Source organism: Saprolegnia diclina (genome assembly GCF_000281045.1).
Source record: "Saprolegnia diclina VS20 unplaced genomic scaffold supercont1.13, whole genome shotgun sequence".
Taxonomy (NCBI): Eukaryota; Oomycota; class Saprolegniomycetes; order Saprolegniales; family Saprolegniaceae; genus Saprolegnia; species Saprolegnia diclina.
In genome coordinates this window covers 650,838-667,541 of record NW_008246080.1, presented here as the reverse complement: position 1 = coordinate 667,541, position 16,704 = coordinate 650,838, and the positions used below count along the sequence as shown (strand labels likewise).

At 62.8% G+C, this 16,704-nt stretch overlaps 4 protein-coding genes across 4 annotated transcripts; all 4 read right to left on the bottom strand.

The window, feature by feature from the left end:
• Nucleotides 1–36: 36 nt before the first annotated feature.
• Nucleotides 37–602, bottom strand: SDRG_05201 (hypothetical protein; the record flags this gene model as incomplete). The annotated part of the gene is made up of 2 exons (XM_008610905.1): nt 37–48; nt 75–602. 2 exons carry the CDS (start codon nt 600–602, stop codon nt 37–39), a joined length of 540 nt encoding a protein of 179 aa, XP_008609127.1.
• Nucleotides 603–921: 319 nt separating this feature from the next.
• On the bottom strand, nt 922–12,926 carry SDRG_05200 (hypothetical protein). Its single transcript, XM_008610904.1, has 2 exons — nt 3,401–12,926; nt 922–3,356 (listed from the first exon to the last, which is right to left on the bottom strand). The coding sequence occupies exons 1-2, from the start codon at nt 12,890–12,892 to the stop codon at nt 1,026–1,028; spliced, it is 11,823 nt and encodes a 3,940-aa protein (XP_008609126.1). The 5' UTR covers nt 12,893–12,926; the 3' UTR covers nt 922–1,025.
• Nucleotides 12,927–13,531: 605 nt separating this feature from the next.
• SDRG_05199 (hypothetical protein) lies at nt 13,532–14,443 on the bottom strand. The gene has a single exon (XM_008610903.1). It carries the CDS (start codon nt 14,429–14,431, stop codon nt 13,598–13,600), a length of 834 nt encoding a protein of 277 aa, XP_008609125.1. The 5' UTR covers nt 14,432–14,443; the 3' UTR covers nt 13,532–13,597.
• Nucleotides 14,444–14,620: 177 nt separating this feature from the next.
• Nucleotides 14,621–16,405, bottom strand: SDRG_05198 (hypothetical protein; the record flags this gene model as incomplete). The annotated part of the gene is made up of 1 exon (XM_008610902.1): nt 14,621–16,405. A coding segment is annotated over one exon (1,742 nt), but the record flags the coding sequence as incomplete, so codon positions are not given.
• Between the last annotated feature and the right edge of the window lie 299 nt (nt 16,406–16,704).

Sequence of the window (16,704 nt, the reverse complement as noted above, 5' to 3'; positions counted from 1 at the left end):
TAGCGAATGCCGGGAAAGGCGCAGTATCGCAGCACCTTAGCGTTCATACTTCGCCAGCCTTGATTGATGCCGACCTCGACCTTGAGCGTATGGAACTCGTTCCAGCGGAGGTCGAGGGGCCAGTCGGGAAAGATGGCGCCAATGTCGAGTGCTGGACCGTAGCTACAGTCGGGTGCGAGCTTCGGTAGCTTGTATGCCGCTGGTTCGTGAGTCGTGTCGACGTACGCGTCGCGGTGCCCCCAGAGGACTCGATCGTATGTCCCCGTGACCTCTGGCCTCGTGGCCTCCTTGATCGCGTCGTCGATGCCAGCAGCAATGCTGCCGTGAAGTCCACCGCTCATCTCGATGAGGTATATTGAGCCGTCTCGAAACTCAAAGTGGCGAGATTTCATCTCTTGCTCTTCCGACTCGACGTAGCGATCCCAGTCGGCCTCGGTCGCAGAGCAGACCCAAAAGCCGTCGTTGTCGATGACGTTTAGAGCGGCCTGCGCGGCATCCCAGTCCAGAGCCTCGATCGCTCGATTGATGCGCTTCACAGGGTCGACAGAATCACGTGCGGTCGTCTCGGGGTTCGTTGTCGCTGCTGTTGGAGGCATGACCATCTTGAGACCAATTCCACTCTGGCAGCGTTGCTATCCGGATACAATCTCACTGCGATGTCTCGTGCAAGAGCGAGCGGTGGACGTTCTCTTTCTTGCTGCCTTGATGCGCAACGACAACAGGTTTGTTCCTACCTGTAGCACTCGAGTGGCGAACGTCCCAGCACCTTTTCGACCCAGCGCTGTGCGAGATGGTGCAAGCGCCTTTCGAAAGCTCTCGCCACCATTTCGGGTCGCACGATCGCTGCAAGCACAGTATTTGCATGCTCCAAAGCGTCGACAGTGTCGTCGCCATTCTTATGCCTTACGACATCCAATGCGATAGTCCAACCCGAGAATTCATCGTGGGTCCACCGGAACGCAATTCCCAAACCCACAATATCGTGATGTCGTACACATGCAGTTAGTTACAGGATCCAGGAAACTCTAGTCCTCCCAGCCGAGTTGGTTGGCCGCGAGCGCGTCGCCGTCGCCGTCAATCGCGTGGCAGTTGTAGATGGCGTACATGAGCCGCTGGGTCAAAATCGCCTTGGACGAATATTTTGGCAGCTCCAGTGAGAAAAAGCACGTGTGCGACACGGGCAAATACGTATCCGGCGGGTCGCGGGCGTTGTTTTGGAGCTTGAAGAGCTGGCCAAACTCGGCTTTCGAGCGCGGGAGGCGGATGCGGCCCCACGTAAACTTGAGAAACATGCGCTTGCTCTCTTCAGAAAAGTCGTCGCAGAGCACCTCCCAGAACCACTTGACGTGCGCGTCCGTGGGCTCGCAGCAGCTGTACTCGGTGCACTCCTTCAGCAAGTCCATGTCGATGGCCGGTGACCCGCACACCATCATCTCGACCTCGCGCCACGAGAAGAGTCGCAGCACTTGGAGGGGCACGACGAGTCCGAGCCCCTCGCGCAAGAACTTGGCGGCAGCGTCAAACTCGTGCAAGCGGTACGTCTCGACGCCGTCCGCAAATGCACCCCGGTTCTCAAACGTGACGGCGATCGCGTCACCGCCTGGGACGATCGGCACTGTGCGGTTGTCGGTCGAGAGCGTTGCAAAGGTCTCTTGGATGACGTCTTCGAACGAGTTGGCGTCGACGCCGTCGCTGTCGATGCGCCGGATCGAGTTCATCGAGCTGACGACGAGGCTGTCGATGGCCTCGAGGTCGTCGATCGTCAGCGTCTCGTGCGTCAAAAGCTTCCAGACCACTTGACTCAAGTTGAGAGCGAGGTATTCCTTCGAGCGCATTGCAACACCGAGGAGCTTGCCGAGGAAGATGAGCAAACTTGGCGACACTGTCGGGTGCAGCACGTACGCGTCTCGGTTGTTGCCGACATTGTGCACGTGGTTGGGCGTCGGGAGCAAGAGGGGCAGCTGTGCACTCTGGAGCTCGGCTGCAAACTGTGAAAAGGTCTCGCGGTACGGCCCGCCCACGTCAATCGCGTTCTCGCCGAGGAACGTCACGGTGTACAGTCGACTCGACGCGCAAAACTCGGCGGGTTTGTACGACTTGAGGCCTTGGTGCGCTTGCAAAAAGAGCGCAAATGGGTTGAGGCCGCCGCCGAGGTGCCGGGCCGCTTTCGGTCGGTTGAGCACCAGCGTCTTGCTTGTGCCGGGGATCGCCGTCGCGGCCATCTCGCGGTCCCAAAGCCCTTGCTTGACGAGACCGTACATGTAGTCGCGGCACGCCATGAGCGAGTGCAGAAGGGCCGGAACGTGCGCGCCGCCCGTGTACTCGACGCCAACATACAGTAGCAAATGCGCGTCCATGCGCAGGTTGAGCGCTTGCAGCAGCGCAAAGTGCGTTGGAAGCGACGCCGCCGATTGGTGCAAGAGCGGCCACTTGACGAGCTCGTCGTCCGACTTTGGCGCGACGTTGGCCCAGCCCAAGTCGAGGAGCTCGCGCTTAGTCCAGCCCTTGGACGCACACAGCTGGTTGATGTACCGGACGAGCTCGGCCAGTTCCGCCGGCGATGCATCCGACGGCAGGACACCGAGAGTCGCCGACGCTGGCACGATGTGGAGATCGCCGATCGGGTAGATGGGCGACGGCACGTCGCACGCATCGATCGACGAAAGGCAGGTGCCGACGAGGCGCGGGCGGCACCCGGGCTGCACGCGGTGCCAAAAGCCGACATCGTGCCACGCCTGGCGCTCGAGGTCAAAGATCTCAAACGCGATACGATCCGTCGGTGCGTCGGCGGCCGTGAGCACCGAGACGTAGCTCTCGGGGCAGTGGCGGAACGGGAGATGGCCAATGTTCCAGAGCACGCCTTCGTTTGTCGATAGCGACACGCTCGGGTACACCGGCCCGTGGCTCAGCCAGCTCTCGTCGTCGTCGTCGTCGCGTTGAAACGACACATCTTGGAGCAGCACGCCGTTGACCGAGAACGTCATGACGCACGCCTCCGTGTCCAGTAGGACGCCAAGGACGTCGCCAGCAGTCCACGCAACAACGTCAATTTCTTGCTTGTCGCCGTGCCAGAGCACCATGCGGTTCAGATCGATCGCGTAGCTGTGTTCGACGTCGCCGACGCCGGTGGTGGACGTCCCACAGCCCGTGAACGTCACGTCGCCAAAGCTCCAGCCAATCTGGTTGGCGTTGCCGTCGAGCAACGTCATTTCGTAGTAAATCTTGGTGTGCGCCGACGCCTCCGTGATGCCGACACCCTTCGGGCGGAGCGACGGGAACGACGTGCCCGCGTTGCGCGTTTCGAGTTGCGCGAGCAACGTGGCTTCCGGCGGCACGTCTTCTGTCGTCTCGGCCGCCTACACAGTTGCCATGGTATATACATCAAGCGCATCAGTTGTACCTGCGCCAGGAGAGCATCAAACGACGGCGGCGGCAGCGGCGCCATGCCGTTGGTCTCCCAGACGTCGGAGAATACGTTGGCGGCAGCGTACGATTTCAAGTGCAGTGGCGCGTCATAGACGTGGATCGCGGCTACGTGGCCAACAAACGCGTCGGATGGCGTCGGCCCCGCAAACGGACGGCCAAACACCAGTGTCGACGCACCGGCGTCACGCCAATCCAGCTTTTCGCCAAAGCGCTCGTGGCTGCTCAATGCGCCGTCGACGTGCAACGCTAACAGCGACCCGCACGTCCCCACTTCGATGCGGATCCACGTGGCCTCGGGCAGCGTCGGACCTTCGAGCTTAGCGCTGGCCATGCCGAGCACGAGCTGGCGCTTGGCGTTGAGTTCGAGGCGCAGGTGCCACGCATCGTCCGCAGCGCCAAGTTGAAAAATGCACTGGCGCGTGCGGTCGCTGTCGATCGGCGTCACGCGCAGCCAAAACTGCAGCGTGCACTCGTCATGCAGCGACGGCAGATCCGAGAGCACAATCTCGTGGCGGCCGTCGAGCGCCATGCTCGGTGTCGGCGACGTCGGTGCGATCGTGAGCGACGGACCCGCGACGATGGCCTTGGTCAAAGGCGATAACGGCAGCACGTCGAACGTCCCGAGGTAGTTGTGGCGGTACAAGCCTTGGAATGCGGTCTTGCGCCAAAAGATGCGAACACCGGCGTCCGGTACGCCATTCCACGGTGCAGTTCCGACGACGACACCTGCGTTGCCGGCGCCACCGTCTTCGTCGCCGTACTGCCAGTCGCTGCCTCGGACCACCTTGGTATACAACGGTAGAGCCGATGCCGGCGACGGTACCGCAGCATGCAAGTCGGTCGCCGAGAACGTTGTCGTAGCCCCCAAAGCGTCGACGACCGTGACGCCGCCCGGCACGTGCGCGCCGCTGTCGGTTTGCGGTACGAGTTGCAACGTCTTGGCGCCTGGGACGTGCACAACGTCGCTCGACGGTGTGAGCGCAACGGCCGACGACGGTGTGCCAGCAGCGACCGTGTCGACCATGGCCATCGCACTGCGGACGTCGGCATACCACGGGTCGACGTGGTCCAGCGAAATGGCGTCGGCGAGCAGCGACCGTGCCCGAATCGTTGCTGCGTCGCCCGGTGCTGCCAACAGCACAGCGGGGAACCACGGTTGCATCGACGACGGCAGTTCATTGCGGCACACCAATGCACGGTTGCGCCGGAACGTCACGACCTGGTGCGCGATATCCAGCTCGACCGAGACGACATCGGCATCGGTGGCAGGTACACTGGCAGCAACAACGCCGTCGGTGGCGACCCCGACGTCGACGCATCCGTGCACGGTGATCTCCCACGTATGCAGCCCCGACACATACCCTCTTGTGGTCTGGACAAGAGTCGGGGGCTCCGTCGCGGCCGCCGTGACCGTCGTTGCACCGGTGCCGTCCGGCGTCAACCACCGCACGTCGTCGTCGACGGCCAGCGTCTGGAGATACGAAGCGAGCTGCGTGTCCCACGCAAGCGCACACTGCACGAGCCGGTGCATGAGCGGCGACCGGTCGTCGCCATAGTGCTTGTCAATGTCGTGGCGCAAGAGCAGTTTGGTGTGCACGAACGCATGCAGAGCTTGGATCTGCGCCGTCGAGAGAGCTTGCAGCAGCCTCGTCGCCGACACTTTCGAGCGCAAAAGACCGCAGAGCGCGTCCAGCACGCGCACCTGGTGCGACGGCGGCAGTAGCTGGTACACGTGTCCGAGCAGCTCCAGCGTCGTGACCAACGTCGCGTTGGCCACGAGACTAGCGAGCAAGAGGTCGCTCTCTGCGAGCACTTGAAGCACCCAGCAGCACAGTCGAATCCGCCCTTCAAGCACGGACGCATCAAAGACCGGCGGGTCCTCGGGCGTCAAGTAAAAGCCTTCGGCGTACACCTTGAACGCGTGGCTGCCCGTGTCGGCAAAGCTCGGCACGTAGTTGACAAAGATGAGCGTGTCGCCGTCGACCTCGAGCGGCGGAACGCTGCCAATACCAGGCCACACGCCCGAGTCTTTAGCGCCCGTGTACTGCCCGAGCAGCGTGCCGTTCGGGTGGTAAAAGCGCAGCGCGTCATCGGGGTTGGTCACGTTTGTATCGTCTTCACGGAACACGATGCGGAGGCGCGACGCTCCGGGAAAGTGCACGCGGCGCTGGCCGAGTGGCGGCGTCTTCTCAATGTGCACGTAATTGACGACCGAAGACGTCGGGAGCTGCGCCACGGCCGCGTCCAGCTGGCGCACACTGCGCGCGACAACGTCGCATCGGAACGACTCGTGCTGACGCGCAAGGTGCCGCAACTGCGCCGCAAACTTGGCGTCCGGCCGCTCGGGATCGCGCTCAAACACAAAGAGATCGCAGAGCTCGAGAAACACGGGCGCCGAGACGCCGTCGGTCGTCGCGAGGCACACCGCCTGGAGGCACTTGCGTGCGTACTGCGCCGAAAGGTTGTGCAGCACATCGCCGAGCGCCAATGGCACGAGCGTCTTGTCGCTCGGCTTGGTCTTGAGCACAAAGTGCGCCTCGAGCTCGTCCGCACCCATGTCGTCGTCCGCCGACGGCTTGAGCAGCCCCGTGACAGGTCCAATGACATACGGCTCAGCGACAGCGTTCAGCATCGACGTGTTGGTACGTGCGAGCGGCGCCGTTGCCGGCAGCACGTAAAACGTGTCGTCGTCACGCGCTTGTGTCCAGCCGTCCGCGTCCTCCGTCGCGACGTGCACCCAGCGACCGTCCGACGCCAGCAACGTGAGTGGTCCGTGCTTTGGCACAACCGTCACGACGTCACTTGTCACGTCCGGTGACGCGTGCAACGTCACGTCGATTGCCGCCATGTACGCGGTCGACGCTGCCGGGTAAAAGTACTTGGGCGACACCTGCCACGTTTCGGGCAGCGTGTCGTCGATCGGAGCAGGCAACGCCGGCGCCAGCGTGTTGGGCGACACGTTGTGCTGGTGCAAGAGGTCCGAGAGGTGGAACGCCCGCTGCTGCAACTGGTCGAGCGACCACGACGACGATGAGGCGGCGGAGGTCTTGGCCTCCTTCTTGTCGAAAATGGCTTCGATCTGGACGAGCCAGCCCCAGTCGTTGCCCGAGCCGTCCGTGTGCCAGTACAATACGCACTTGTTGGTCGGAATCTCCAGCGGCGGGCGGCCACCGAAACCGGCCCAGTTTTCGCTGCCGTCACGCCCGGTGTACTGGGTCTCGCCCCAGATCTCGTTGTACGAGTCGTCCTTGTAAAATTTGACATAGTCGTAGTCGTGCTCGGTGCGACACCGCTCGTCAAACGTCACGCGGAGGCCCGTCGCGCCTTCAACGCAGATCGTTTGGTACACGTCGATCGAGTTGGCGTACGGGTGTCCGGACTGGAACGTGAGCGTTTGGCGCTTGGACGGCGGCATCTGCCCCGCCGGTGGCGCCCGCGCCAGCGCGAGCCACTGGGGCACAAGAGCCTCGACGCCGCCAATACCAAGTCCGATGCGCTCAAGGGCCTTGAGGGCCCGCGCGCGAACGTCGAGCACCCACAGCGGCAGTTCGCAGCGCATCGACAGCAGCGCGTGCAAGCCCTGCAGTAATAATGGTGCATCGAGCGCCGCGATCAACGGCGTCACGTCGTCGTGCACCGGTGGCGTTGCGTCGGCCGCAACGTCGTCGAGGAGCACGTACTCGAGTTTGGCGTGGTCGCCCTCTGGCAAAACGCACGCGGTGCTCTGCATGAGGTCCAACGCGATGCAGACACCGCGCACGATGCTCTTGGGATCGCCCAAAGCCTTGTACTTGACCGTGCCACCCAGGACAAGTGTGTCGTGGAGGCCACCAAGCAGCGCCATGGACGCCAGCACCGCGCGCTTCTCGTGCTCATGTGCCTCGCCGAATCGCTCGAGGCAGCGCAGACTTTTGACAATACCGTCGGCCAGCTCGGGCAGCAACGCCGTCTGCGCCGCGTACAAGCGAGCAAACCGGGCGTAAGCCGACGCGAGCCAGAGCGCGTCGTGGTCGGCGAGACAAAAGGCCGGGGTCTCGGCTTTACTGTCCGGGTACAGCAGTGTGCCAAGGACACTCAGCGTGTAGCCAAGGACATCGCTCGACGCCACGACCGCCGCCAACGCCGGCGCGACCGTCGCCACGTCCGGCAAGCTCGACAGCACATGGAGTGCCGCGACGCGGATGGCCACGGGGCTCTGCGCAGCGTAGGCAAGCTGCACGACGTGCTGGAGCGTACTCTGCGGCTTGAGCACCTGCGGCGCCGACGTCGCCGTCGACAAAAGCGTGCTCATGAGATGCAAGCCAACGTCCAGCTCACCGTCTTTCGGGGCTTCCGTCGACGGTGGTGTGTCGGCGTGCATCGAGACAAAGGCGGCCGCAGGCTTTTGCTGCAAAAGCCGAGTCTGGCCAAACACGACCGAGAGAGCAGCGTCGTGCAGCACATGACTCAGTACGACGTCGTCGTTGAGGAGCACTTGGAGCGACGATTCTTGGCGGGTCACCACCACTCGGTGCCAAAGCGACGCTGGCACTGGCGCGCCGCTCGTCGCCACCACGTCGGCGCCGATCTGGAGCTCGAAGCACCCGGCCAAGTTGATGTGCAGTCGGCAGACCTCGGTGGTTTCGTTCTCAAATGCGCAGACAAGGCCGCTCGCGTCGCGATCGAGAGGTACGATTTCTTGGGCGGCGTCCGAGTAGTGGAAAAACTTGGTCGTTGCACTGGCCTCGCCGCTCTCGCCAAGCACACCGTCGCCCGTGCGCCACTGCACCGCCGCCGCCGTGCCGTCGAGCTTGGCGACGGTGCCGACGACGCCCATGCCGAGTGCGTCGTCACCAAAGAGGTTCCACTGCGGGCCGCGCGTCACACGGTCGCCCATCTTGAGCAAGCGGATCGGCAGCGCTTCGCAAAACAGTGCAAAATGCAGCGCAAAGACGTTATGCGCGACGAGCTCCAATGGCACGTGGTGCATGCCGCGGGCCAAGTGCATCGGGCGACGGTCTGCGTCCGCCGCCAAAAGCGTCGATGTCGCGAGCGCCGTGTAGTTTTGCAAGAGCGACACCAGCAGCGGCGTCAACGGCGACGAGCGCGCCACGTCTGCGCCGAGGAAGCAGTCGCACCAGAGTCGAATGGTCGCTTGGGCCGCGTGCCGCACCGTCGGGCGCAAGGACAAGAGCAAGTCGAACACGAGCGTGACGAGGTCGGGCGTGAGGTACTCGACGTCACGCGGCTCGAAGTCCATCGCCAGCAGTTTGAGGCTTGCGACAAGCAACGCTTCGTCCGAGGGCGGTGTCAACGCCGACGCGAGGCGACCGACGACGGCGCTGAACGCCGACCGGACTCGCACGCGACCGAGAACGTCGCTGCCTTCCAAGCTCCGCGTGAGCTGCACGGTCGGCGCTGCCGACGCCTGCAACGTCGAGGCAAACTGGTCCAACACGACGGCCGGCGAGACGCCAGTCTTGGTCGCGACCACAGCATGAAGCGCGTCCAAGCCGACGCCGCGCAGCAAGGCGCGTGCGTTGCGCACGGCAATGGTACTCGACACGTCCGCCACGCTCGCATCGCTCTGCACAAAGCCGAGCACGAGCTCCGTCGTCGTCTTGGCCGTCGGGTCGCGGCCCGCAGCGCTCTTGCGGTAGCTGAGAAGCGCCTTGAGGTCCGTCGCCGCCTTGGCCTCGTCGATGAGCGCGTGCCACTTGGTCATCAGCGACGCATTCGCATCCGGCGTGTGGCTTCTCGCAAGCTTGGCCAGCGCCCCCCACCGGCGCTTGGTCGCGCTGCCATCGTCCTCGAGCAACGTCGCTGGCTCGAGCGTCAAAAGGAAGCGCGCCCGTGCGACAACGTTGGCACAGAGCACTTGGAGCGCTTCGTCCGACGCACCGGCGTACGCGGACGGCTGTCGCTTGAGCGTCGGCTTGGACTCGGTCGCGGGCTTGGCATCGCCGAGATGAAGCCAATGGCGCATCTTCTGTGCGTTGCGCCACGCTTTGAGCAAGGCCGCGCTCGCATCGCTCCGAAGGCCCTGCGAGAGTGCGATCGCATCCATGGTCACGCCGTTGTGGTGCAAAAGGGCGGCGGCCACGGCCCGCACGGCGCGGTTGATGTACGGCACAGCGCCCTGGTCCTGGATCGTCTTGGCCTTGAGGAGCTTGGCGACCGTCTCGGCTGGCGACCCCTCGGGTAGCTCGATGAGCTCGTGCAAGAACGCGACCGGCGACTCGGCGCGCAAACCACCGCGGAAGAGCGGCGTCTGCAAGAGCGACTCGTGCTCGACTTCGGACGCCTCTGTCGGGCTCCACGTCGACCACGCCTTGGTCGCAATGCTGCCCAGCGTCGCGCTCAGCGCCGATAGCAAGTGGCGCGGCACCGAGAGCGACACTACGTGGCGCGTGTCCTTGGCGACCGCGGTGAAGCGGTAGCCAAAAAATGTACCGGCGTTCTCCATGGTCCGGAACACGACAAAGCACTTGTTGGTCGGGATTTGAAGCGGCGGCGTCGACCCAATGCCTGGAAACATAGTGCTGTCGCCGTGGCCATAGTACCGCTCCTCGCCGTGGTACGCTGCGCACGACTCGTCCGTGTAGAACGTAATGCTGTTGTAGTAGCCTTCGGTGGCCGACCGCGGATCAAACGAAATCGTCATCGTCGACGCGCCCGGCAGCACAAAACTCGTGTTGATCTGCGTGTTGGCAACGTTTGGGTGCGCCGACTCGAGCGTCCCGACTGCGTCCGTCACCTGAAGCGTCCGCGCCGGCGTCTCGTCCTCCGTTGCCGTCAAGGCCGACAGCTTGGGCACCAACGCTGCAATGGAGGCGACGTAGGCATCGATGGTCGCGAGGCCGGGCGGCGCCGTCGTCTCGAGCGCCGCCTGCACAAAGGCAACCACGACGCCCACGGCCTGGCCGACGACGCCGGCCTCAAGCTCCTTGCTTGGTGTCGACGTATGATCACACATGCGCGCCGCCGTGTCAAGGAGCTGACGCGCCAGTGTCACGAGTCCATCGAGGTCCAGCCACGCATTGGCATATGCCCCCACCGCAGCGTGACAGGACGCCACAACGAGCGACGTGAGTGGCGCCGTCAGCGAGTACGCAAAGCTCTCGGGCGATGCCTGCGACTGGTGCGCGACGAGATCCAAGAGCGACGACCACGCCGACGACGTGACGATGCCTTCCTTGGCAAACGCCTGCATCTTGGGATGCGACGTCAGTTGGGCCAACACGAGATGCAGCGCCGGCTGCTGCGACACGGGCAGCGTCCCGTGCACCGCGGCCGAGAGGAGCGAGAGCGCGTACGTCCACTGACTCGTTAGCGTCGGGTGGGAGAGCTCCAGAGTCGCCACCGAGAGGGCTTGCGCCGCCGTGAGAACGCTTGGCGTCGGCGCGGCGTCCACGAGTCGCTGTAGAATGGCCACGAGGCCGCTCGCACCAACCAACGCGCCAACGTCCTGCGAGCGCGTCTGGTCGGCGTGCCAGTGCTGCACGTTGCGCAAGAGCAAGCGAAGCGCCGTCTCCAGCACGCTCGCCTCGGTGGTCTCGGCCACCAAGATCAAAAGAAGTTCAAACGTCTTTGGACTCAAGTCGACGAGGAAGGGCACGTGACGCGCGCGATAGGTCGTATCGCCGGCGTAGGCGTCGAGGACCCGCGACAGGTGCGCTACGACCCGATGCGCGACGGCCGACGGCGTCGGCGACACGACCGGTGGTGGCGCCACGTGGAGACCGTGGTTCTGGTGTGACACCAAAATGTTGCCGTCGTGGTCATGCATCGCGCGCCATACGACGTTGTTGCGCGCGTCAAACACAAGCGCGCAGGCGTCGACGTCGGCATCGTGGTGGCTTAGGACCACCTGTGGCGCATCGCTCTCGAGCTGCAGCTGCAGAGACGGCATCGGTGACCCGCGCTGCGTCACGACTACGGCATGGCCGTTGGTGTAGTACATGGCGTCACTCGATTTGCGAAAGAACGCTTGCGCATCGGCGGAGAGCGCCACGTGCCATGTCGTTGCGACAGCAAAGCCTTCGGTCCGCACCAGTCGCTCCAGCACAAGCTCGGCACCGTGGACGGCGGCCGTAAAGAGGCTGTGGCCATCCGTAAAGACCGTCGTCGCCGTCGTTGCCACGTCGACGCGGGCGGTCGGCGTCAACGTCGAGGCATCGAGCGCCCACAGTGTCAGCGCCGGCGTCGTCGACGGGTCGTCGTCTGTCGGTCGCTTGCGCGCAACGCCCAAGTACACGCTGTCACCGGCCGCGAGAAGCGACACGGTGTAGTCGGACCAGTGGATCGAATCGTCGTCCGAGGCAAAGAGGATTTCGGCAACCGAAGACGCCGGTGCGTGGGCGTACACCTTGCCAGCGACCGCGCCATGGTAGCCCGACCCGACCTTTTGAAGCCCGTGGCCGGTGCTCCAGCCGTAGACGTACTTGCCGTCGGTAGCAAGCGTCGAGAATATCTTGTCATTGTCGTTGGGGGCGTCGTCGTCGAGGACATGCACGCTCTTGAGCACGGCGTCGGCGACCACCAGACTAAGTTCGAACTGCACCTTGTACGCGTCAAGGCGGCGCAGGATCGCATCCAAGTGCGCCGACTGGTCGGTGGGCAACGCCGCGACCACGGACGCGTTCGCAGGGCGCAAGAGGTACGAGGTCGCGACCAAGAGCGGCTGTAGGTGGCCGCTCGACTCGCCCAGCGCCAGCAAGAGCGAGAGTGCATACCCCGTCGCGATCGGGTCGCCCGCTGCGTCGTTCAGAAGCTGCGCTCCAAACGCAACGTGCGCGGCGAGAAGCGCGGCCTCGGCCGAGTGCGGGCGAATGGCGCATAGCGACAATGGCGGGCAGTCGAGGATCGAGCCAACGATCGTGTGCATGCCGCTGGCAAAGAGCGCCGGTTCCTTTAGACGAAAGTACGCGAGCATGTCGAGCTGGAAGCGGCTGGACGACAGCGAGAAGAGCTTCTCGGGAAAGACGCTTTGGTCGTGCGCCGAGACCAGGTACGGCGACGGCGTCTCGATGGACGTCACGTCCGGTGTCATGGCGCGTCCGAGCTGCGCCATGGTCTTCTTGAGGCAGAAGCGCGTCTGGAAGGCCTCGAGCGCCTGGTCGATGGTCGCCGGCGATGGCGTCGTCAAGGCGGCTTCGCGCAGCACTGCCGACGGTGTCACAGCGTCGAACGACTCTTGGAATGAGCGCGGCTGTGTCGGGAAAGCAAAGAGGCGCAGCCGGTCGAGGTCGTCGCCCGCAAACGTCCCGGTCGATGGCGCCTGGACGCGCTGCGCTTTGAGCTGCTCGTAGGCCTCGAGGAGGGTGCTCCGGTCGGCCGGCGCCTCGTCCGTGAGGTGGGCGAGGTACGCTTGCGCGAGGAGCTCGCCGTCCCGAAGGACCTCGGGTGGCAGCTGTGCGCTCGCCCATGCATCCGCGCTTGTCGGAAGCATGACGAAGGGCGAATCGGCGAATGACATCGATGCCATCGCTCCACGTCAGGCTGGGAAATCCTACCGGAATTAATTTTAGGTATTCCCGGTGTGAAAATCGGCATTTTCAGGCAAGTTCAGGCTCCAAAGTCCGAATTGAGGCGCCAGCTGCTGCGTGAGGGGTTGTGGCGACCGAGCGATCCCACTGTGGGGCAGCTACCATGAGCTCCAGGCACCCAGCCACCGTACAGCTACACATTCCACGCGCTTCATTCCAGCAGCAGCATCGCGTCCTTGCCGTTTCGAAGGCGCCAAAAACCGTTTCGCCAACCGAACGGTCGGTTGGTGCGTGGCTGTCGCACGCAGCGTAGCGTCATCTGCACGCATCGATTCATGCGCTGGGTGGGACTAGTACAAGGGCGAAGACGTATTGGCACAGTGCAAAGTGAGCACGCCAAAAAGTCTGTATACCTGTATTGGTACGAGTCTGGCGCAGCCGCCGTCGGATTCGGCTGTGATCCAAATGACACTCCGCGTCGCCCAGTGTCGTCGCAACACCATACCAATGGTCAATGGTTGTCGACCTTAGGTCATACGCAGAGGTCGACCTCTTGTAATGGCATCTCATCTGGCCTACGCCATCTCAAGAAGAGGGACACCGTGCGGAGTTTCAAACTAGAAAAAAAACATATGTTGTTGGAGTCATTTCACTAGAAACGTTTCCCTTGTGAAGGAAAATGCCACTCGTGCACGGCTTGAAACTCAAAACGGAGGTGGAATGGGGTCGTCGCTATCGCAATAATCGCACCACACTTCTTGCACGATCGGGTTGAGTTCAAAGACAATGCTGGCGTTGAAACCCAGCGGCAGCGGGACGTCGTCCGGCAGCGCCAAGAGCCGACGACCATCGAGCTCGATGCGCGTATGAGCGTGAATTGGAGTGGGCGCCGTCAAGTGCGGTGCGGGGCCGTCAAGCTGGTTGTTGGTGATCGAAAAGAGCTTGTACTCGCGCACCGCAAAGTCGTGCGACACGTGGACGCAGAGCACGTAGCGAATACCGGGAAACGCGCACCAGCGCTCAGTCTTCGGGTCCAGCGTCACCCAGTTGGCGTGCACGCCGACTTCGACTTTGAGCGTGTGATTCTCGCACCAGGAAAGCCAGTTGGGCTTGATCGGGCCAATGCTGCGCGTCGGGTAAAAGCAACCATCCGGCTCGAGCTTCGGTAGCGTGATCGGCGCGTTGGTCGTGTCAATGTACGCGCTGCCACACGACCGGAGATGCTTGCATCCCGTCCCCGTCGCCTCGAAGATGGCCTCATCGATGCCGATAGCGAGGCGGCAGTGCATGACATCGTTCAATTCGACAATGTACACAACGCCGTGGTGCCACTCCAGGTTGCGCGACTTGAGGTCTTGGTTCTCCGACTCGATATACACGTCAAAGTCGGCTTCGGTCATGGAGCAGAGCGGATACCCCGCGTTGCCCGGTACCTTGAGCGCCGCCTCGAGTACCGACCAATCCAACGCCTCGATGCTGCGGTTGACGTCGTCGACGGGGCCGACGCGCGCTTCGGTGTCTTCTGTCGTCGCCGCCATGCGTCTCCCAACGGTCCAATTCGGTTGTGGTGGCAGGTTCGGATGCGCGTGACGTGGCGTCTTGACCTGTCAAAACACAACTGGGTTATCCGGATAACGGTGCAAAGTGAGCTCTTGGCCGTCGACAGTACTGAGGCGACACGACAATGCCTTCTGAACCCAGGAGTGAATAATGTACCCCTTGTAGAATCGCACTAAACGAATAAAATATACTAGTAGTGTACTACAAGTCTTAGGGCGAAGCACTAGAGTGGGGAAGGAGGAGGTACAGTTTCGATGACGCGACGCGCGTGTCAAAGATCGGAGTGCCAATGACACCGCGCAGCGCACGGTCGTCGCCGTTGTCATCGTTGTGCTTGGATCGCGGCAGCGCGTCGTCAACGCCAAAGAAGCGCGAGTCGCCCCGGGGCACGAGCCATTTTCCGTCGCCAGTTGTCGGCACAAACGACGAGTACGCCTCGCCGTACGCCTTGGTCCACAGAGTGCACGTTTCAGCGTACGTGGCGTCAGTCCCGGTAGAGGACGCCACGACAGCACCGGCAACCGTTGTCGAGTAAGCGACGTAGGCCGACGGCTGCGTCCGGTGGGCGCACCACGCAACGGCAATGTCCAGCGTCGGTGTCAGCGTCGTCCCCTTTTGCAGCGCCATAAAGTGTTCGTAGCGCGCGATGGCCGCCGCCGCGATTGGTGGCGTCGCCCAGTACGTGTCGTGGGCCAATAGGACGCTCAGAAGTCGCAACTCGTGGACCATGGCGCGCACCAGATCGATGGGAAACGCACCGAGCGCGTTGGCGCGAATCGCGCCGGCTTTCGACTGCACTTGTTCTTTGAGCGCATATGCTTCGATGCGGCTTATTGGCGGCTTGGTCTTGGTGCGTGCATCAATGCAGCCAAGGAGCGTTCGGAGGTATGTGTCCCAGCGGCCGTCGATCGGGAGGTCGCGGGGCACCGCGAGTCGACTCATGACTTCTTTTTGCGTGGTAAAGTCGCTGATCCACTCGAGGTACGGGTGCTCACGCTGGAAGAGCGCAATTTGAAACGTTTCGTACAAAAGCGTGTGGCTGCAACAAGGGCACGTCACGGCCTCGTCATGTACGTGGAGCGCATACACGAGGCGCAACTCCAAAGGTCGTCGGCAATGCCTGTGCGGGCACTGTGCCAAGACGTCGCGCAGCGGCATGTCGAACGCTCTCGTGTCGAAGCAACGCTTGTAGTACGTCTGTACGTCGACGTACTCGTTGCAGTGACCGCACTGCGCTGTTTGGTTGCGCTGGTACATGATGCGCGCTTTCCACGGCTCGAGCTCGCGCTTGCAAAAGGTGCAGACGCCAATGACGTCGGCATTTGGCGTAGCGCGAGACGGGTTGTGCCCCAGCGCAAAGTTGAGTGCGTCGAGCTGGTAGGCAAGGTGCGGGAACGACTCGGTGACGCAATGCGTGTCATCACGGTAATTAACGACGTACGTGGCTTCAAGGTCGACGAGTTTGGCGTAGAGCGCTTCGGGCGACGCGACGCCGGCGAAGTCCCGGTCGACGATCCGCTTGAGACGAGCTACATATGCTTGGATATGCGCAGGAGTGAGGCCGCTGGATGGGACTCGGCGGTGCTTGGCCCGCTCCGTGACGGTGGCGGCAACGCACAAAAGACGGTCGGCGTCCGAGAAGGGCGGGAGGGTGTACCGGTCGCTCGTTGCAGCGGCCTCCAAGATGGTCTTGAGCCGCGCATGAAGAATGGCATTGTCGGCAAGGATGCGAAGGGTCTTCTTCGAGGCAAAGCGCAGCTCGAGCAAGAAGCAACGGGTCGGGGGCTCCGGGGGCAGCGCCGTGACGTGGCACTGCGCCATGGCATGCGTCTCGCAGAGGGCGGCGCCGTCATAGAGCGTGAGCGTTTGGCCTCGTAGCACCAAGTGCCGGGGCGCCCAGCGCCGGAGCACGCGCGTCTGGGTAGAGACGTCGACGCCGTACTCGGTCATGGCCAAATCAGAAATACGCAACGAAATTGCCCTTTCGGTTTCTTGAAGCCCATCACAATCGTGGCGTTTTGATTGGCGCAGCGTTTTCATTGGTTAAAATGGTGTCGAAATCGCATCGTGATTGGCTCATTTTGTTGAAATGTGAGAAGGTAAACCAGCTGCCGTCGCTGGTTGCTGTGGACAGAGCGAGCACGCGCGGCCGAGCTTGGCCGCAGTAAGAGGAGGTCGAGTAACTATTCGATAGTCCTCAGCAGCTAAGGTACAGCACGAAAGAGCCTACGACAGGAGCGTCTGCGTTATT